At 40.9% G+C, this 22524-nt stretch overlaps 1 protein-coding gene across 3 annotated transcripts; it reads right to left on the bottom strand.

Annotated features, from left to right (window-relative positions):
• Positions 1-1238: 1238 nt before the first annotated feature.
• Positions 1239-22295, bottom strand: PLEKHF2 (pleckstrin homology and FYVE domain containing 2). Of its 3 annotated transcripts, none has more exons than XM_033082527.2 (2): positions 22245-22295; positions 1239-5022 (listed from the first exon to the last, which is right to left on the bottom strand). In XM_033082527.2, the coding sequence occupies exon 2, from the start codon at positions 5006-5008 to the stop codon at positions 4259-4261; it is 750 nt and encodes a 249-aa protein (XP_032938418.1). In that variant the 5' UTR covers positions 5009-5022; positions 22245-22295; the 3' UTR covers positions 1239-4258. The 3 variants fall into 3 exon arrangements, with proteins under 3 accessions (XP_032938418.1, XP_032938435.1, XP_032938426.1); XM_033082544.2 differs by lacking the exon at positions 22245-22295 and adding an exon at positions 21859-21890; XM_033082535.2 differs by lacking the exon at positions 22245-22295 and adding an exon at positions 21628-21736.
• Positions 22296-22524: the final 229 nt, after the last annotated feature.

Genomic DNA, 22524 nt, shown 5'->3' with positions numbered 1-22524 from the left:
TATACTAAGTAACTAATGAGCCTTCTTCTCCTCAACATATTATTTCACTGTCAACTCAACTGATTCACTCTGCTAATTTTCATCCTAAATGTGTCAAAGTATAGTTGAAGCATTTTGATGTTTACTCTGGGCACATGTAGTATTTCACAGACAATTAAAAATATACATAGTAATTAATCTCTATTCCAAAGACCGAAGTTCAGATTTCTTACTGGTGAATGAGTTTCAGAGAATGTTCGGGTCCCTGCAGCAAAGCAGAGCTGTCTCCCATGCAGCAGATCCATGGTCACTGTGCTGCACTCCCGAGCAGCTCCCAACTCCATCACGGCAAGGGAACAGAGATTCTTCCCAGGGAGAGCACCAGGAGAGACCCGATGAGTCATGGGAGCCAGCTCTGGCAAGAGACCCGGCAGCAGGCACAAACAAGTAGCTCAGATTTCATCAAATGAAATGCAATAGACAGCCAAAAGACTTTCTAATATTCACTACAATAATTTGCTATTGGAGGGGTAAGGGGGGAGGGACAGCAATACTCTAACTCTTTTCTGACTGTATCTGCTAGCAGAACCAGGCATGCTTCCCTCAGTTCAGGGCTTACAGGGAAATACAAAAATCACAATACAATCCATAATCTGCTTCCACAAACATTAACCAGCAACTACGACAACCACTGTTTCATTTGCATTAAGAGATTAGCTAAAGCATATCACCCCGGGGGAAGGGGAGCCTCACATAAATACAAGGTTTCTGACTGTGATTTTCATAATCTGCCTGTTAGAGACAGGATCTTAAAAGCCCCACGGCAAATTCAGCACTCATCAATCCACTCCCCCATTTTGTTAAACTTTGTTTCAACTGAGTAGCAGTGCTTGACCCTCAGATCACAGCTACAGCAAATTTAGCTGCATCAAATCCAGGAGGAGAACAGCTGCATTTGTCTTAATAGCAGTTAAGGTGCACAAACTAAAATTAGTAGTGTTCAACTAAAATCTTCAAAAGAAAGACTCTTCCCTTTCCTTTAATATTTCCCACAAACAAACTATGAAGTACTGATAAAGAATGTGCAAAATGTGAACTCAGGTAAAGCAAATCTGTACTTATTTTTCCAATACAGAATCTTCAAGAAAGCAGAAACTGACTGCAGAGGCTTGGAGGGGACATGCACACTATTGCTTTTATTTAATTGAATTTGGAAAGATTGCCCATAGATAATGACTATTTTATCATCTGGAGAGTGCAAAGGTTTTGGGCAGAGTACCAAGCTCCTCTCCTGTTTGATACCCCAAGAAGTCTCATCCCCAGGGTGGTCTGGCAGGACCAAGAGCAGAGACCTGCAGCGCTGGAGCTGGGCCACTCCAAATGCAGGGCCCTCCAGCCTCCTCCAGTGACTGGAACTGTCAATTCCAGCAACCAGCACCAGTCCAACAAAACCCAAACTTTGCAACGTGCTTGGTCACACTTCTTTTAAACCACTCCTTAAGTGCATAAGTGCCTTCTAAATCCATAACCGCATTTGTTTCAAAATTAGTCCTAAACTGGGAGCATAAACCTGCAGAAGAAATTTTATTAGTATCTCCTGACAGTGAATAAACCTACTGTTAAACTACTTGTCAATATAAAAAGCAGCTGCCCTGTTTTCTCTCACCTTTGAAGGCCCACAGTGAAAAAAATTAAACACAGGCTTGAAGCTATACCATATATTTGTAAATAAAGTAACTTGACAGAACAAGATTACAAAGTATGAAATGAGCCCTTTCAGAAAGTTTTAACTACAAGAGAAGTCAGTGTTCAGTCCATTTTATAAAGTTCTAAACAAATATCACTGAGGAATAGGAATATTTCCATAAAACACATTTTTAATGCTTTTTTTAAAAGCTTGGACCATATACAACAGTTTCAGATGAAAAATTCCACACACACACATTGGTTTGGTTACAGCTTCAGGGGTCAGTGCAGCACAGTGCAAGTTTCATTCACAGATAAAAAGATATATGAAGTAGGTACAAGTACATTCTCAAAATACAGGATGTGATCTCTCAGAAACCCTTTTCCCACCACCAAAAGGTGCTGAAAAGCAAAACCTATGGAAACCAAGGGGAAAGTATGCAAGGAGATGGACTCTTTAATAAGACAAGTTAATATTTGACAACTTAAGAAAGAAGAAACAATTGGATAAGGAAGAAGAGGACTGTTAGTCACTGGGAGGTTTGTACTTTGATTCCATGGAAAAACTGAAGCTAGCCAGTCTCCACTCCTGAAACAGAAATACCAAGAGGTACAAAAAGTAAGCACTATTAACTCAAAGTGCCTTCTCAGAACAGCCCAGTTTCCCTGCTGCAGGGTCACCACTCCCTCATCCTTCAAGGAAAAAGTATATGCAACTATTTATTTCCACTAGTCTTTCACTATATACAATCTGGCAATTTTACAAATCTTCCTGGTCCCAAGCGTGCATCAGTGTTTTTCCCTTTGTGTATTTATTTCCAAGTAGAACAAACACTCCTCAGTGCTTCTAAAGAAAGCCTTATTTTTAGAAATTGTTTAAGCTAAAAATACTGATGCAATTTTCACCTGAAGCAATGTCTTGCAAAGTAAGAACGTAGAGTGCCTCTCTATAGAAGCTAAGTGCATCTTTAGCTACCAGAAATCTCATGGAGGGACACGGCTCTGAAGTATTCTGCTAATTTTTATAAAAAAATATGACTGACACTTTCAGCATACAGAATGGGAGACTAGTGCAACATGCAGCATTGATTGTTTATTCAATAAATATTCAACCCAATTACTGCCAACCAAGGCAAACAGTGCAGAAATTGTCATTTAGAGATACAAAAGTTTAACATTTTTTTTGTATAAAGTAAATTGCTACTATATTCATACAACTATTTCAAAGAGGTTTTTCTGCTTCAAAATTGAGGTTATTATAAAAATACAGAAACATATCTGAGAGTTTAACATGTCTTTGCAAGTGTAATTTTTGCATTTATACGGGAACATGACACTTCTGTATTCAAGAAATTAAAATGAACACTATGATGGAGACATTTTCTGCACTGACAATTTCATGACAGTCCTTAAATACATCTTTCTTGGTCCTGGGTGTACATTTAAAATGAAGTAACTTGCATCTCACATTTATCCTGAGGTCAGCTGTGTAAAAAGGAAAGCTAATTCTGTAAGGATACTTGCACGCTTCTTCAAAATATGAGGTCATTTTTAAACAAGCCAGTAAAACTCCTGGAAGGGAAGAAAAAACCCAATACTCTCACCAGTGTTTTGAGAAAAAAAAATTGTGATATTTTTGGGAATTAAGTCCAAAAATATGTAGGCTAGCACACCCAAATGCTGTATCGCCCAACTAAAATTTCAGTATGCATTTGCCAAATTTGAAACTTAGAAACTGTTCTGAAAAGAAAGTATATAAATCCCCGTGAAAACCTCCCTAAACTTCCCATCTCAAGATCCCAACCCACAACTCAACTTCTGCAAGGAGAACTCTGCTGAAGTCTGTGGGAATCTGCAGTCTCTGCCTGCAGAGGTGAGGATGTGCCATTTGGGTCTCCAACATCCACCATGGGGTGCAATTATGACCTTGTCAAAGCTCCACTTTGAACACAGCAGTTATTTCTAATAGCACCAACAATCTCTCAGATACCAGCATTTAGGCATACAGACATAAAATAGGTTTGTTTCTTCCTGAATCAGCACAATTGGTACAAGGCACTGCTTGGCATAGGAAGTCATAAGTAACAGCAAAACAAGGGTTTCCAAGTTCTGTGACATTTAGGTTTGTACATTGAATGACCTTGTAATTAATTATATACCATGGCTAGAAAAATAAGATGATCTAAAGGATTAACAGAAACATCACCATCCCACGCGTGCTCAGTTTTCCTCCCTAGATCTGAAAAAACCCCACATAACATACCAATGTGAAACATCAGAAAGTATGGGTTGTTAAATTAAGTACATTTCATCCTCCAATCTCCGACAAAAGTCTAACCTAGAACACAACTCAAGTAAATGAAGTTGGAAAATATTCTGATAACATTTGCACCAGTCTATCCCTGCAGAGGAGAAAAAAAACAACTATTCTCTAGAGAATTCATAGATTGAGGCACATTGCAGTTGAAGATATTCAGGCATATTTCATGGCTAGAACACGGTTTCTCCGAGGAACCTCACTACAGACTTCCCCAAAAGCAGCTCCATATGGTTTGAAACACAACTTGCAACACATGGAAAAAACGTTAGGTCCTTAATCGCTACTGTCTTCATCATCATCATCATCAGACACATCATTTAAAGACGACTTAGGCGACTGGCTGTAGGAGTCTGACCTGGTGGACTGACAAGCAGTCATCTCCCCCGTGGAAAGGAGGTCATAGCAGAAGTCGCAGATCCTCACTGGCTTGGAGGACTGGCTCGGCAGCAGAAACCTCTTTTCCGAGCACGGCCCGCAGACGACGAAGCCGCACTTGCGGCAGTGGTGACGGCGGTTGACGGGCGTGAACTTGGCTTTCTGACAGCGCATGCACACAGTGGCTTCCGAGTCCGGGACCCACACAGCTGCGTGTTCATTGCTAGGGGTCTTCCCACTTTTGGAAAGCAAATCAGAAACACACTTGTTTATGTGGTTCATCCACTCTGACTTCTCTGTAGCAGTGGCAGCATAAACTGCAAAAGACTTTGTTGGTGTCTTGATGAGCCACCCGTTCCGTAAGTCCCCCTCATCCTGGATGGAATCAATGGTGACGTTTTCCAGTGGGATTATGTGCTGTTTATTGTATTTCTTCTTCTGGATGACAATGTTACCATAAACAAGAATGTCATTGAACAGGAAGAACTGCCTTGCTTTGGGCTTCTTCCTACACAGTTTTGTTAGGACTCCCTCTCCAATCAGAACACGGCCAGGAATGGTGAGGGGCTGACCAGCTGCTCCAAAGCAGTTTTCCACTATACTTATTCTTCTAGTGTTTGCCTCACTGTTTGCCAAGCGATCCACCATCTTTCACGAGTATCCTAAAATTAGAAAAAAAAGTTTGTTATTAGAACAGGACTGATTCAACAGCAAGCAGCCTTCCCCAAGGAAGGTACCAACCCCAAATTTCTTACAATATCTAACAGGACCTGCTGGCTGAGAGGCATTGACTTGGGCTAGATTTAAATCTCAGTATTAACACCTAAGAAGTTTTAGCAACTGATCAGTCTTTTTTCCAAAAGCAAAAATGTTCTTGCAGCTGACAGCTATCTTTATCACACAGAGAGCATCTACAGCACTGCATTTGAGAGCCTCTGGCAACAAACTAGCTCCCCTTTGCTAAGGTTACTGTGTCCTAGTTTAATGCTCATATTTCTCTGTATATTCTCCTGAACCTAATCCAGATAGCAACAGGAAGTATCATCCATCATTTCAAATTCTAATGCTACAAAAACATCAATTTAACTGAGCAGCCTGAAGACCCACATTAGTTTTAACACAACAAACAAATTATATAATTGCTGTTCACATAGGAAACCACACTCCCCGAGCTAGCACACTACTGCTCTTTTTTTCCAGTCCATAAACCTCAAATCGTGGGCCAAAACCATGAATCTACCTGCTGGAAACATTCTGTACAGGCCACAGCTTGCACCCCCCACTACATCTGCTTTCATGGCAAACTCTTGAGCCAGGAACAGGGAATGAGTACAGCTGGTGGCTCACCACCTGCTTGCGGCCACCTTCATTTGGCAGGAGTCCCACAGTCCCTCCCTCCTCACCTACATGAGCCACACCTGCATCCATCACATTCAGCTGACCTACACTGGCAGACCTGCACAGAGGACAAGCCATACAGCTCACAAATGCTCCTGAGAAAAACTAAGTGACCCGCACCAGCTCAAAGTTTAAAAAAGACTATTTTCTATTTCAGGAAGTGCTAATGAACTGTATGCTCCAATTACAGATTAAAGCCCCACCTTGTTGTTCCCCGAGTAGCAAACAAGGTGTTTTTGTTGTGAGAGATAGCTAAGGCTATCCATCAGGGAACTAAAATTAAGAAGTCACTAGAGTGATTCATACCTTGGCAAACCACTCTTGAGCCTCTTCTGCCCTAGAGTTTCCCAGGGAGAAGTCTGCCAAAGGCAAATCCTGCCAGTCCGACCCAGATCTGCTCCCTTCAAACCCCTTGAGTACAGCCATGAACCTGAACTGTTGTGCTGGATGGAGCAGACAACTGGCAGAGGCAAGTACTACAGACAAACCTTTTCTCAGCATGCAGAAGACGTTCATTGCCCCAGGCCTCGCACAGGGCTGATGCTCACAACACCCTTGGCTAAAGCTGCGGCTTTGAACAGTGAGAAGTGCAGAGCGGCAAATACTCCAGTGCTTGCTACCTGTGCTTTGTAAGATGATCCCAGGTTGGGAAGTCCCCTACATTACTTTCTTTTTCTTTAATCTGCACTGCCTGCCATCAGTACAGCATCAGCCTAAAACCGAGAGGAAACTGAGCTGAAACAGGGCTCAGACTTGATGCTGCTCAGACTCCATCGCTCTGCTACAACCTGACCCAGGAAATCTTCCCCCCATGAACCAAGGCACAGATACTTCCTTACAACATAGGGATGAAACCTCTCATCAGGCCTCATCTAAATAAGCGTGTTACCTGTGGTTACACACATCCACGTGGCCAATGTGGAGTATTATTATTGTAAGTTACTGCTTTGAAAGTGTAATTATTTTCACACTAAAGTAGTTTGATAAGTGAGCTTGCACAGATATAACTACTTTCTTTAAGCTCTGCACACATTACATTGTATCAAAGTCTGACACTCAAGACAGAAGAGCCTCCAAAAGTTATTTCTCAGCACTGTTTTTGAATTTTCTTTACATGCCCCACAGCATTAGTTACAATACATGAGTATTGTATTAACTAGTTTTATGGTTAGGAGAATTACAAAGTCACCAAATGCAAAACAATTTTGATCTGCAGAAGGTGAAGATAAAATACAAACTGCCAAGCAAAAAGTAGTAAGAAGGGAATCGAAAGGAAACTAGGAGCTTTTCTGTGTGTACTTGCTGTTGTCCTAGGCCCCAAATTCAGGTGCCTGACTGCTAAATCCCAGGATCTGGAATTATGGTTAATTGCCATTAACTGCCAAATAACCACTCCCATTTAACAACATACAAGAAATAAACACACATCAAAACTGAACCAACAGCCCTTCAAACTTAAAAAGCAAGGTCTCAGTCACAGGATCAGTCTAAAGTTATTTAGTAATCCCATGCTCTCCATGAACCGGGAAAGGACATCAGTCATCAGAATGCAAAGGGGACAGACCAGAAAAAAACATTTTTCTGCAGGTACAAATCAATATGTAACTTATGAAGTTACACTTTTACACAAATTACCTACAAATTACAGTGAGATAAATGCCTTTGGTAGTCCACAGGGAGAACACTACTCCCACCTCAGCCCCACAAACACAACCATATTAATGGGTTTCAGTGAAGCCACAGCCACCTGTAGGAAGCAATCGCTGCTCCACAGCTCCAACTCAGCCACTGCACTCCCTGCCAATAAACTGCAAACTCAGTTCAAGGCCACTGGAAAAGCTTTCAAAATACAAGTCACTGGGAGATGAAAACAAGGCAAGAAAAAGCTAAAGGTTTCAATTAACTGTTCCCTAGGACAATTTAAGAAAAAACAGCTCTAACCAGGATTGTTTAATAATCATAATGGCTTGAAACCAAGACAGACAACTCTAGAACTTGTGCTGGACTGCACTTTGAGCTGTTTGTGAAAATAATCACTAACTGGTCCTTAAGTAAGAATCCTGGGAAAGTTAAGGACTATTAAGTTCTTAGATAAATCACATCTCTTCTATATTGAAACTTTTTTTTGTAATGGATAACATTCTCACCTGCCAGCCTCAAGGCCACAAGTGCCAGAGACTGCTGCCTCCAATTCCACTTTTCCAAGACATTAATTGTCTTTTCCCACACTAACAGATTGGACTTTTTAGAATAAGCACTCAGATATTTTTCTCAGGAGTTTTTAAAGAACTAAAAAGTAAAAATCCATCTGGAATCCTATGCACATAAAAGTTCGTACACCTTCACTAGCCTTTTCTGAGAAAGGAAGTAAGTTCAGAAATGGACAGGAAACTGCCCAAAATACATCCTGATTACAAATAATCATAAAACATGACAAAAACAGACCAGAAATACAAGAGAAGACATCTCTACCTGACAGGAGCTAAAGTTATGAGAAGTGCACCTCTTCCTATCACGAGCACACTGACCAAAGAGATTTAAATTAAAATATTGTCTGGACACACAAAAGAATTTTTAACCCCAAGAAGTCACAGTCCAAAAGCAAAGTTATTAATTACCAGTCTTTAAAAATTACAATCTTGCATTAAAGCATATTCAGATCTATTGTAAGAGATGGCAGATCATCATACCCTGGAACTGGGTGACGATAACCTCCTCTCTTCCAGCTAAACTTGATTCTAAAGTTTCTACAGTTGACTACCATGAGAAGTAGATACTGGACTACTGCTCTGAAGATGAAGGATCCCAAGCCCTGATCAAACAAAGCAATTCCTGACTGAAGGCAACCTGCTGAAAACATGCCCAAATCCTTCCCCAAGCAAGTGAGGAATAAACCAGAATTACAGGCTTTGAAATAAAGGTTAGACAGCTCCACTCAAGGGGAGCTTGATACAGATTCTTAATACAGAATCTTAATACAGATTCTCAGTTTATGTATGCTGTGAAGTGAAAAACCTCAGACTATTATTCAGACTTCTGTCACATGTGACTAATTTCACACTTACGGCACACAATCCCTAAAAGTCCTGAGGCCCTTATGCCAGAGGGACTCCATTTGTGATGGATTGATGGTCCTCAAAGACATCAGATTCATTTGCCCTGTCCAGAGGGCAGCACACTACCAGCTGATAGTCAAAACATTACACCCCCCTCCCCCAAACAAACCAAAACAACACAAACAGATCACTTTTTAAGCAAAGTAGCTACAAAGACCTACTTTGTAAGTAGGATTTGGCAAAGAAATAAATCTCAACTCTCAAAATGCCGCAATACCTTCAGTTCCTCCCTCTCACACACACTCTTAGTACCTTCCATGATGAAAATACTGAGTAAAGGCTTTCATTTCCATGGCATAATATGCTATTCAAAAGTTACAAAATATTTCATGACACAGAAAGCCCCAACTCTTCTAAAATATAAAGCACCACTTTTATATTTCCGCTTTTATTCACAATAAGCTTCTAGAGAAATTACAATTTTGTTTTCAAGATATCAAAATCACCTTGCTCCCCTATTTCAGTCTAGTTTTACACTTGTATCCTGTTGGTGCTCTAAACCTCACTCCTCAGATGCTGAGTACGGATCACCTGCAGCCACTACGGAGGACAAACACCCCAGACCTCCACTTCACAAATGTTTTGCTCACTGCATCAAAAGTCAGAAGACAGTGATGTCTATATTTGAAGAACTAACAAGTTACCCACATACCTAAAACACAATCCATGTTGAGGAAGTCAGGCACTTACTACGGTTATTAACATTCCAAACTATTGCAGCAGGAAAATAATTCTATTAGAGTTGCTGTGCACCAAGTCACTTTCCACATAATTTTTTCTTTCTGCCACTGTATCCTGGAGACCAAGCCAATGACCTCCCAGGACTCAATGCTTCTACAGGTCTTATTTAAAATAGAATGTTTATTCAATATACTAGCTCTGCTTATGATAATGGCCAGACTAAACTGCACAGAATTGCTGCAGAATTACTGCAACTAAGGAGTCAACTAAAAAAAAAAAAAATGCAACCCTGACTGACATAGTTACACCCAATTCAATACTGACAGAACACTTTTCAAGTACTACATTAGCACTGTAGCACTTAGCATTAGCATCATAAGCAGAACCACAAATATCAAAGGTGCTGGAGGGGAGAAATAAGATTTTAAGAGCTGTTATGGCACAGTGATGTAGACTATGCAGTCACACTACGTAGACAGATCAGCACAAAAACATACTACCATCACAACCAACACTCCCTTCAGGCTGCAGGACAAGCACACACCAAGGGTGTGCAGGAGAGGGACACAACCCAAATTCCCAAGTTTCTTCAGCAAGACAGCAGAACTGGCATTGTTCCACTACTTCTGGCTTGGGCAAGAACAAATCATGTCCAGTGTACAGTCCCTGCTAACAAATGTTAATTAATAAGCATCTAACTTCTGGCATTATTTTTCTTCAACACTCCTTCAAGGGAGAAAAATATTACTGGCTTTGTTATAGTTGTCAGTTCATCTATCATCATCTTTGCAATTAGCTACTAGGTTGTTAACAACTACATTTAAGACACTGCATTAATACAAACCAGGCAGTCTGCATTTCTCAGAGCCATGGTATCAGGACACAAGTAGTTTATCCACTCCTATGAATATTCATAGTTAAAGGTGACAGATTTAAAGAAAAGCATATTTAAGCTGCTGCAAAAAGCACAAGAGCTCAGAACTAATCACAAGGAGGCCCATCCAGTCCTCTTGGATGCAGCAGGATCCTGGATGTTTCAAAGACAGATTTAGTAGCACAACTCCAATAAAAAAGTGTCACTAACCATACCACCAGAATGGACAAAGTGAAATCTAGATATGTGTGCACTGGAGCACATGTAGGGAATAAAAAAAAAAAGTCAGAAATGGAGGAGTACAAAAAGGAATAAAGAAAGCAAAAGGTAGAAACAGCAGATCTAAATCAAAGCACTTTACACCTTGCCACCCAATAAACTTCTAAATGATTATCCAGTTGTCATAGAGCCCTCGTTCTCACACCTGCACATACAACGCCAGTAACTATGCTACACCACATGCATTCAAACTAACCAATTTTCCTTCTCACCTAAAGGTCAGGTACATAAAAGTTCATAAAAGTTTCTAGTTAGAGTCACTTAATAGCAGGCAAAAGCTACAGGTTTTATCATGCTTGACTCCACAGCTTGAAGGTTTGAAATAAAACAGAAATTTCAAACAAAATAATTTTGCTTCATTATACTTAAATCACACAAATTAAACATAAATGAAAGGTACAGAAGATTAAAAAAAATTTTTGCAAGACAGAAGTAAATTGTAAGCCAACGACAGACAAGAACTATCTGCAGACCAAATACGTATTGTGCATTAAGTGACTGGTTTGTGACTCATTATTTGGATCCACAGAGGAAAATATCACACTCTCACTAAAAAGAGTTCATCAGGCAGAATCAGTCATTTAATTACGTGGGAGTTTTTTAGTAACAGGTTTCAAATAATTGGTATATATTATATTATCACATCAGACTCATACTGATTTCCTCTTGTAAGGAAGACAGGCTAATTTGAGTTACAGTTGCATGAACACGAACAATTACGTTACCCAGAACCCCAACACATCCCTCACTTAAAGCTCTGTCTGAAACACTAATACCACTACATTTTGTGGACAAACTTCCAGCTATAAAGGCATGTCAAAACTGTAATACAGTATGGTACCCTCTATCAGTATTATATACATTGTTCGCAAGAGCAAAATTTTACATTTTGCACTACTGCCAAGTAAAACACAAGTGTAAATTTCTGAAGTGCAATATGTTTAAGGAATTAATGCGCTGAGAATAGTTTCAGTGTAGAAAACTGCTGAACTGAAAACACGCACCAGAGATCTGACCCAAGTGAGAAGACAAATCAGCATGTTTTAAATCTTACTTCAGCCTCACTAGTTACACCTCCTACCCTGCATCCTTCAGTACATCCAGAGGATGATACTGATGCTGATCCTGGTTGGCAAAATTACATTTTCTGTGGTCTTAGATCTCATCAGCTGCAACCAGAATCCAAGCACTCATGCACAAGCCACCTTGATGGTTCTTGAAAGATAGTGCTAATAAAAACAGCTAGATTAAACTTAATACAGGAAGAGGCATTTAATTAAACTTTATTTCTATAGTTCAGCAAGTAAAATAAAATACTGAGGAAAATTAAGTGTTAAGTATCAAACCTATTTTTAATCCACTAGTATTTCATTCAATTGTCTGCAATTACTTAAGCACATGTGTAACAATTAACTGATAGTTTTTTTAGTATTAATTACATATTTGCATTATTCACCAGTTGTTTTTTATTAAATAGTAAAAACACCAATTCGAGCATAAACTTAAGTGAAATCAAAAAAATGTCACCCACAAAAATATTATGCTGATAGGAGATAAAGGTAAAACAAATGTTTTCTAAAGGTTCTTTATCACTGCTAAAAGCTGACACGACAGCAACAACTAAATGCCTGTGCTGTGCTGGAGCTAGCTGGATGCTATTCAAAACATAAGACAACAACTGTCACTTAAAGAGGAGTACAGTCTTCTAACAAGCAGTTCTCTTAATGATTCTCTTCAAAAAAGTATTCCCCAAACTGCTGTATTTGACAGTCTTGCTATCACTATCAAAACCAGCTGATAAGGACACAGAGGATAACCCTGATAATGTATCAAAAATGTATCAAGTACAACAAAAAAGCTTCATCACAGAACTGAAAAGAGCAGAGATATTAAAGAGACTTAATCAAGGCAGAGATAATAGCAGGAAATGAGGCAATGAGATCCCTCTGAACTTCAGCATAGTCTTTATCCAGATAATCACTTCTGACTAACCTGGTTAATGGCTGCAGTGTTCAGAAAGGTACTGAGAGTGGAACAGAAACTTTGGGTTTTTTCTTGTCTGTAAATCAAGTCAAACAACCTTTTCCTTATGGCAATATAAGCTGTTGAATCTTCAAACCATTTCCCACACCCTTAATAAATACTGGTATTTAATAAAGTTCAAAAAAGTGCAAGATAAAACACTAGAAAAGATGATGGCAACACCAAGGCTGCTTCAGATTACAGATGCAAAGATGCTCGCAACATTTTCATCTGAACACTACATAAACAAACAGTGTAAGCAGCAGTCAGTAGCACACTGGCAGGAAAGAGGGTGCTATTGTAGACTCTCCCAAGTCTTATTCTACAGAAAATCCTAAAAATCATGAAAACCGTATGAACATATTTTTCTTCCCCTCATGAAGACACATCTTCCTGCATTGTGCAAGCCCATGGAGCAATGGCTCCAGTGAAGGGAAACACAGATTAGCTAACTCACCCCTTTACTGGTATATCCAGTATGACCCAGCAGTCTTAACCCTTCATTTGTCCCAACCTGTTGGCCAATGCTGTGGCATCAACCACAGAAACCACGCTGGAAATATGGTAACAGCAATCACATTACTTCGTACTGCGCAGCCTTTGAACACTGCCTTGACAAAACTTCAGAAACCCTCAGATTATTTCTCAGTCCAGCATATAGTTATGTCCAACTACATCATGAAAGTCATGAAAGCAAATCCATGCATTTGTCTGGTTGGATGTCATCATAAACCTATAATTACTATAATGAACTATATGATAGTTCATACAAACTATAATGAACTGTTTTGTTTTTAACTGCTGCACATGACTGTCACAAGTCAAATCCCACTAAAATTCTTTTGGAAAGTACAGCGTAGAAATTCTTGTTTTAACTGGTTGACATCTTATAGTTTAGTTATTCCTTCTATAAATTAGTTAATTTTTGTAAAATCTAATTTCTATCTTACAAACAAGGACTGCTCTTTCACTTCAGTTGACCAGTTGTGTAATAATTGCTCATATAATGTAAATAATTCTAAATGTATAACAATAACAAAAAACCTCACTTTATTATCAAATCTGCACAGCAAGTACATTGCTTTTCAAGTTTGCATTACCCAAATGAGTTGGGAATTCCTGAGTTAGGATTGCCTAGAAAGGCCAATTCAATCTTCAGGATGGAAACTATTTCTAGGTAGATCTTTGAAGATGCATGACCTTATATTCCCTATCCCACTCAGAAGCTCATTTGGGTACAAAAAGCTATTTTTAGCAAAACACTATTTATTTTGCCAAGCAGCATATGTATTAGCACAGCAAGTGCAGAGCAATGCTGCTTTACTATCCAGGCTACTCTGCTGAACAATCATCACACTCCCTGAGCAGCTGTATGCAGGCAAAACCATCTAAGTTCTGCACATTAGCTGCTCACAAGGTTTGGTATTTAACACCATAAACCTCAGCCAGAAATAAAACACCAACTTAACTTGCTTGTAAACAGAAAGGCTAGCTCTCACATCGAGAAGTTACAATGCTAAGTAATCACAGAGGAGACAAAGAAAATAAAGGCACGCAGAAGAGGGCTGTCCCACCAGACATGTCTGGCCTGTTTTAAACCTGCCCTGCATGAAGGATGAGAGGAACCACCTTGGCCATAAGGCCACGTGCAGGAATGGCAGCACCCCTGCTCCAAGCAAGAAACATGTGGCACCCATCAAAGACACAGAGAAATCCAGAATTGCTCAGTTCAAAGCTGCTCCCACTACCTTCTCCTGCTTGGAGAAAACACAAAAGATGGAAATGCAAGCAGTACTAAAGGGTTTGTACCACAGGGAAGTACATCATCAGGAGGCTTTCATGCACTCCTAGACCAATTGGAAGGGGTTGCATTTCCCTTCTGTCCCCTGTTGCACTGGAAGTCATCCCTGAATGCCTCTTAGGGGAGAAGATACCTCACTGCCGAACTCCAGGAGGAACATTCTTGTAAGAGGTCCAACTTTTTAATTAAGTCAGCTGCTTATTACCACTGTCAGGTTTCTATTTACAATAAACCATGGTAGCTGGTACTGTTTTTGTCTTCTGGCATGAGAGACAGACCTGCTGCTGGGAAGAAACACATAATTCTCCATCCCCCACCTGGCAGTCAGGGGCTGGAGCAAACAGAGCAACTATCTAAACTATCCTGTGTCCTTACCCATCTCTTGATAAGCTGAGCCTTTCCCAAGCACCTACACAGGCTTACACAGCTTTGGGCAGCACTGCAGGAGCCGAGGCACTGCCACATTTAAATGTGCAAATTCTTAACACTGTTCAAGATGTGAAAGAGGATGCTGCTAGCATGGGCACATGGAATAGCTAGAATTAAAGGAAAAAAAAGCAACCAAACAAAAAATACACACAAAAAACCCCACAGCACACAGCCAAAAACCCTGAAAGCTTGGATTCTGCAGAGATGAACAAACAGGCAGGCCTGATCCACCACGAATAATGCTCAACTTTGACAAACTCATCTCAAAGCACAGAAAGCAAAGGCAGCTACGGCCCCAGCAAATACTTGCAGCTGTCAGCATATTAAAACAGGGGTAAGTAAAAAGGCTGACATTCTGTATACCTAAAAAATCGTGTATTCATAAACTACAGAACACAAGTGTGCCCTTCAAAATTAATTAACAAACAACTAACTAAAAAAGTCCTGTATTAAAATCAAATTTTTGTTGTCATGGGAAAACACCTTAGTATTTTGACTTGCCATTTGCATGTATTTAGGAGCACTATCAGTGGTTTAGCTTAACTTCTGGTGCTAGCAAACTGCATCTTTCATCTTAACCAAAGCACTGGGGACATAGACCAGAGTATAGTTTCAAAATCAATTTCCACAGATCTGAAGTCCAAAAAAGCTCATGTTCCTTCTGAAACTTTCCACAATTCTGAGTAGATAAAAGACATCAGAAGAAACACAGACAACAGATCAACACCTTCAAAATGTTCCTGAAGCAGCTCCAGAAGACACAAACCCCATCTGCTGGGTCGGTGCCTAAATGATCACTTGACCGGGCAGCAATACCAAACACTGGGATGCATTTTTCTGTTTACAATTTAATGTTTCCCTACTCCAACTGTTCAGCTGTTTGGAGAGTCTCTCCCAGCAAAGGTTACTCTCCAGTTTGGCAGCAGGGACTCACTCCTCCCTTCCAGGCCTGGACAGGAGCCGGGTGTGTCCCTCCCATCCGATGCACTGCTTTTTAAGGACTGGTGATAGCCCATTTCAGCAGCACCGGGCCACACATCTGGACAGCTGGGCCAGCACGTTACTTGACAGATAGACACACTTAACACTAAATGCACACTGGGCAAGAGACAGGGAAAAAAAACCCAACAAAACAAAATCAGTCAAAAGGACCTGACCAATTTCTAAGCAAGCTAGATCCTGCTTCAGCTTTGTCAACCCAGCATGACAAAGAATCCACTGCATCAACATTTTAAATTTAGAAAAGACCTATTTAAATTCTTTTGAGGAGGGGAGACATCATCATTAGTATAGAAAAACACAGATCCAGATGCAGCTGTTCTACAAGAACTATTGCCAAATCCATCTTGCATGCAATTTTCCAAAACCAGATTGGCTGAGTGGTTTGTTTTTGTTATGGATTATAACAGCACACATGAAGGCAACTTGTAAATGGCTACCCAGACCGTCTCTCAGTCAATGTGAAAAAGAGGATTTGGTTTCCAAAGTACTGAATATGGACTGAATATTGGACTGAAATAAATTGGATTTTTCAGCATGCTTCTTGCAGTAAATTTAACTAATAAGTACAGAACACTTACAGAAAGAGCTCTATCCATCTGTAAGACACAAATATATATTAAAAACAGCATCTCCTGGATCTCAGGGTACCTGCTTGTTTAGCACTTCAGAGCTACCAGAACAGCTACGTGTTCCAAAGAGTTTCATCAAGTTCATAGAATTTATTTTGTTTTTTTTCTTTCCACAAATGCAAACCTGTGACATACCAGCCTGTTCACTGGCTCGTGTACTTTTGTTTAAGTACCTGTGCACAGTAAGACAGTGTTTAAAAAAAATAAAAAAACTTCCTGTTTTAAGTTTTCTTCAGTTCACTTTTATTACCATTATGAGAGAAGTTACTGACTTCACTTACAATCTAACAAGGACTAGAGGACAGGTAATAATTCACAGCATGAACAAACTAGAGAGTTACCAAGTAGTCAGAGTCTGATGAGAGTCATTAATTTTCTACAAAGTACTACAACACAAAAGGACTTCCACTTTTAACAAGCCAGGTTTAAAAAGAAAGCAAAGTGCTCCCAAGGAGTCTCACAATTTACAAACACAGCAACGTAAAATGAAAATGAAATAGTAATGATGTTATCAGTTTTTTTCACCTCCTGTGTTCTTTGAAACCTGGAAAAGAAGCTGTACAACAAAGAGGTTTCTTTTATCAGCTCACTAATTTTAAGCATTTCCACAAAACAAAACAAGACACAAGCCAAGTAACAATAGTCAACCTTCTCTTCTCTGAGCAGGTGCAATCACCTCAACTTTCTCCTGCTCCTGGCCCATCTAAGCTAAGAAATTTCTACTTCAAGAGGTAACCCTAATAATATATTATTGTAGAAATACTTTCAGGAGGCCAGGCAGCTGATCACTACCTAACAGGATCAGACAAAACACTGCTGGAGCACATTTTTAATATTATAGTAGAATAATAGAGAGTAGAATATAGTAGAATATACAGACATACTGAATTCTTTTAAATTCTTCACTCCTTAGTTAAAAAAAAGCTCCAAGTAATTTCTACCACTAGTTCATCAGCAAGAACAGACTAAGGACAAGTATGACTGGCTGCAGGTAATCCTTTTCCTACTATTTAAAACCACTTAAAGAAGTTGCCCAAATAGGTACCAAAAATGGCTCACACCCCAGTAACCATGTGCAGGGTTGGCACTGGGAGATCCCAGAGGCACAAGCAGCCGAAACACAGCCTAGGGTTTGGAATCAAACTACATGTGATTCATGGGATTTTCAGGAAGCTTGACAACACTGAAGTGCTGCAATCATGGATCTGTCACTGGCAATATTTAAAATATATTTATCCAGCATTATTTAAAAGCACATAAGCCGACATGCCAAGGGTTGAATTCGCTTTCTGAGCAAGGGGCATAAGACCTTTGTTATGTCACATGCTGCTACCTGGTGACACATGGATGAATGGTGAAAACTGACATCTGACAGTTATAAATAAAAGCCAAAAGGAAAGTTATAACAATGATACCTTAAATAAAACTTGTCAATCTTCAATGTAACCAGCCTTTCAAACATAACCTGGGTGTTAAAAGGGCAGCTCACTGGCCTTGATGCTGTTAATCAAGATCAGAGAGAGGGGTGGAGGGAGAACTAATCGTTGTCACACACAGCTCTTAGAACAGAAGTACACTGAATATCACTCTCAGAAGTTTTACATTACCAAGTATTGACAGCTAAGGCAGGAAAAATTTAAAGCAGAAGGAAAAGGGTAAAAACAAGGAGTTATTTCCTGACAGAACCCCTTAATCACAGCAGCTCACCGTAGGTGATGGCCTTCCTAGGAAATGCATTCACTGGCCCTTTTCCCTTTCACTGCTTGTCAGATGTGTTTGATTTATTTTAGTTACAGGGAAAGCAACTGGAGTAAGACTAGCTAGAGGACAACTGGAAAAATTGCACAAAGGTTTGCACTGAAGTTACACTGCACAAGAAGATGCTGACAACCTGAACGGCTGCATGTACGACAGACTGCTGATTTGGTTAGCAAATTATGTGCACACTTTAGAAATGCAGATGTTAAAGAACATGCTGTAACTTACTTTTTCAGAAGGCATACTAAGTACTTAAAAGCAAAACAGTTATCTCTCGATGATATGCTGGAGGCACAAGAAGCATTTTAAGAAAGCTAAAGCTGCTGATACAAAGATCGTATTTATCACTATTTAGCAGCCCCCTGTGCCTGTTGGAATCCATAAAATTTCTCAACAGATTGCCTCTCAACACAGTAACTGAGTGCTTGCATGTCCTCTTATTACATTCACCCACATTCTTACAACCCCCATTACATTGGGGTCAGAGGGCAGGGTGATGCAGCAAGAACATTCCTGTATTTGAAACCCTTAAAATTCAACTTCTTTTTTTTTCCTTCTTTTACAGTCTGACAAATACCAAAATCCTGCTACATTACATATACAGTATGCTCAACACTGTTTTACTGTAAAATTAAATGATGCAAAGAGAAAAAATAGAAAGTCACTCCCACTTCATTTTTAAAATCCTTAAATTATTTAGAATCACTAATAAGCTAAAAAAATACAACCAAAAAAACAAAAAAAACCCCATTATGTCCAAAGAAGCAGTACTCTCACCTATTTATGTAACTAATGTCAATGTGTGCCTTTTTGACTGTGTAGCATTAAAGTGGCAGGCTGAAAAGAAAATCACGCAGTACTCTTCTGTTCAATAACACCTCTGCACAATAACATTTATTTTAATAAAAGGAGAATCACTCTCAATCAAGCCACTTCTCATGTGTACAGCATTTATTTCAACCAGACTACTCTGGCAGCCCCGAATTTGCAGGACTCGCTAACATCATCATATCTTACAGTTCACGACAATAAAATTATCTTTAGTAAACAAATACTACCACACCTATCTACACAGTAGTTTTTCACCCCCCTCAACTATAAAAACCAGTCCTCCAATGAATCATGAAGACAAAAGTTATCCCACAACACCAAACTTGGCACTTGCTGCACTAGGGAGGAAGTTTTAAATACATGCTTCTATTTCAGAAATCCATATTTGCCTGTATGTATTCTCTTTTGGAACAATCTCCAGATTATGACACTTTCATCCAAACACTGAATTAATTCATGAAAGGAGTAAAAAAAAAATAAAATATATATATAAGCATGATCCATAACCTAAAAAAATACAAAAATAAAACTGAAAAGTAAGCTTGAATATTAACAGACCCTGAAATAAGTCACAAATGTACCTTTGCAACTTGAAGCTGTAAAGAATAAGGTTTCATTTCCTAATACAAAATCAACAATTTAAATTCCTTACCTTCATTATCTCAGAATCGTATCAGTTGTTAACACTGGATTTCCTTAGTTGGCACCACCATTTAATAAGTGTATTCTAAAAACAAAACCTGGCATGCCATTTGCTTGCTAGGACACTACTTCCAACATTTTATCTAACTACACTTTCAGAAAAATCAGATCTGCAAGCACTAAAAAATTAAATTCTGCCTTATCTATGTGCCATGCCTTGACCCTAAGGTTTCACTTAAACACCTCTAGCCCTCTTTGGTGAAGGCAAGGCACTACAAATGCTCTAAGTATATGAAATCAGTGTTTGTACTTTGCCATAATTGCTCTCATGGGGCTTTTGGCTCTGTCATATCATGCCTCACCTGAAACTGCAGTTCCATCTCTTTACTGCTCTGAAACTGTCCTGCATCCACTAACCACAACAGTGAAACTTAAAAGCCATCATATCTTTTGAATATAGCAAACATTTTGTCAATGATAATTTTTGTAAACTAAAGGGCTTTAGAATACTATGGATAGATCCTTCTGTCACTCTGGGCACAAGTTTAAAATTACTACAGCTAAAGCTCAGCCCTAGAATTAAGGGAAACAGAACAAAGCTCTAGCTGAAAAATTATTTCATCGCCGCATCTCATGAAAGCTTGCTTTTAGGTGAAAAGATGCTCCTCTCTTTCTACAGAATACAACAGAGGAAACTGAACCAGCTTCCCCAGCTAAAAATTACTACACACCAGCTTTCATTTAGCATTTAAGGGACTTCCTCTACATGAGCTTCTATGTAGAGCAAAACTCAGGCACACCAAACAGCACACAGCCGATTTGCATTCAGAAGCAAGAATCTGGGACTCAGGCACACACCACCTCACTTTCACCATTGTTTTCAACAAAATTGGTGGCACTAAAACTCTTGGGAAAGTATTATTTAGAAACTGAGCTAATATAAAAGACATTTAGCAACACTGGGATTCCTATTACCCACTGGGATTAGTCAACAGTATTTAGATTAGAGGCTAAAAGCAAGAGCACTGCCTTCTGAGCTAAAGAACCGATTCCATTCTGCATGCTGATGACTGCACACAAAGCAATTAATCTGCAGGATCTCAGCACCGATTACACCGCTGTCTTTAAATACTTCCCTTCTTTCAGACAGGCATCCCTAAAATAATTCAATATACAAGTATCAGAACTTAAAATCTGAATATTTAAGTTCTCCTTATTTCAGGAGAGAAAGAGGAATTTGCAGTCTCAGTTTTGAAACAGATTCCTGTGTTGTGGGTCTGGTTTTAGAGTCACTTTGCCAACTGTATTAACCTCGTCTGACCTTATGCTCTTAGGCACATCGAAGCTTCAGATATAGTATTTCCCAAACAAGCATCAACCCTTTCAGCAACTCTTAGCACAGCCTGAATTAGAACTTAACGATGCTTCTGGAACCAATCGCATCAATTCAGCCAAAAGACAATGCTTGATGCCTGATTAAGGATATAAAAGGTCCTTTTGGTTATCTACAAGCATTGTACTGATGCTTCATGTCAAAACCCGAGTCAGAGCTATTTCCCTTAGCAGGGACAAAGCCGATGCCAGGACGTGCTGCTCTCAGACTCACCCACCGCTTTCTTGCCATGATGAGCAGTTTTGCCATTTATAAACATCAGTGCCTATGAACATAAGCATTTCGAATGAGGCGAGAGGAAAAACACGCGGCTGTCTTTTCTCCAGCTACTTTCAGAAAAGAGCTTATGAGCCATACGTATCTCTGGCAGAATTAGGCGAATTTCATACGGAAGAAAAAGAAAAAAAAGCACCTTATGCTCGCAGCCGCACGACTCACGGTTCCGCTGGTTTTTCACCACAGCGTCAACACTTTTCAGGCGCTTCGCTCCGCGAACGACACGGAGTTTCACCGGGCGAGCGCAGGGTCGGGGGCAGCGCGGCCCCGCCAGCCCGCCGGGGCAGGAAGCGCCCTCCGCCCGCCCCGTCCCGTCCCGACCCGCCGCCTCGGCGGAGTCACGAGCCCGGGAGTTTCGGGCACTTACGTAACGCCGCCGTTGCTGTTTCTCCTCTTTCCCGAAGAACTCCTTTCCGAGACCCCCCAGTTCCCTCAGAGCCGAAGAACAAGTCAGCGGCCGCCGCCGTCGCTTCCTTCCCCAGGTCCTGCCTGCCCCGCCGCCTCCCTCCCTGCCGCCGGGACGCGGCGCTGCCCCGGCCCCGCGGCGGGACAGCGGAGCCCAGCGCCGCCTCCCGCCGGGAGCTCCTTCCCCCCAGGCAGCCCCCGGTTCCCAACATGGCCGCGGGAGAGCGGCCGGAGTCCCGGCGGAGAAGGGCTCCGCGAGGAAAGTTTCCCTCTCGCTCCCCGGCCGGCACTAAGCCGAGCCAAGCTAAACCCCGGCAGCCCAGAACGCGGCCAGACAGTGCTGCTCACCCGGTACACCCCGCTCCGGCCGGCGCCTGCCCCGCTCGCCGCACGGCCGCGGTCATACACCCCGCGCCGGGGGACGGGCTCCGGGACACCGCCCGGCGGGGCGGGGCCGCCGCCATCTTGGGCGGGAAAGAGCGGCGCCGGAGCCCGAGCTGCCCACAGACCGCCCTGAGCGGGGAGGGACGGCCCGAGGGCCGCGCTCGGCCCATCCCGGCCCACGAGTGGCACCTCGCGGGAGAGGGCTGTTCCAGGCACGAGACCTGCCTCGTGGGGTGTTTTAAAA

Source organism: Catharus ustulatus, chromosome 1 (genome assembly GCF_009819885.2).
Source record: "Catharus ustulatus isolate bCatUst1 chromosome 1, bCatUst1.pri.v2, whole genome shotgun sequence".
Lineage (NCBI taxonomy): Eukaryota > Metazoa > Chordata > Aves > Passeriformes > Turdidae > Catharus > Catharus ustulatus.
The sequence above is the reverse complement of the archived record's forward strand: the minus strand, read 5'-3'. Positions and strand labels throughout refer to the sequence as shown.

Coding starts and splice junctions, on each gene's coding strand:
- PLEKHF2 (XM_033082527.2), bottom strand. CDS start 5,008: ATGGTGGATCGCTTGGCAAACAGTGAGGCAAACACTAGAAGAATAAGT.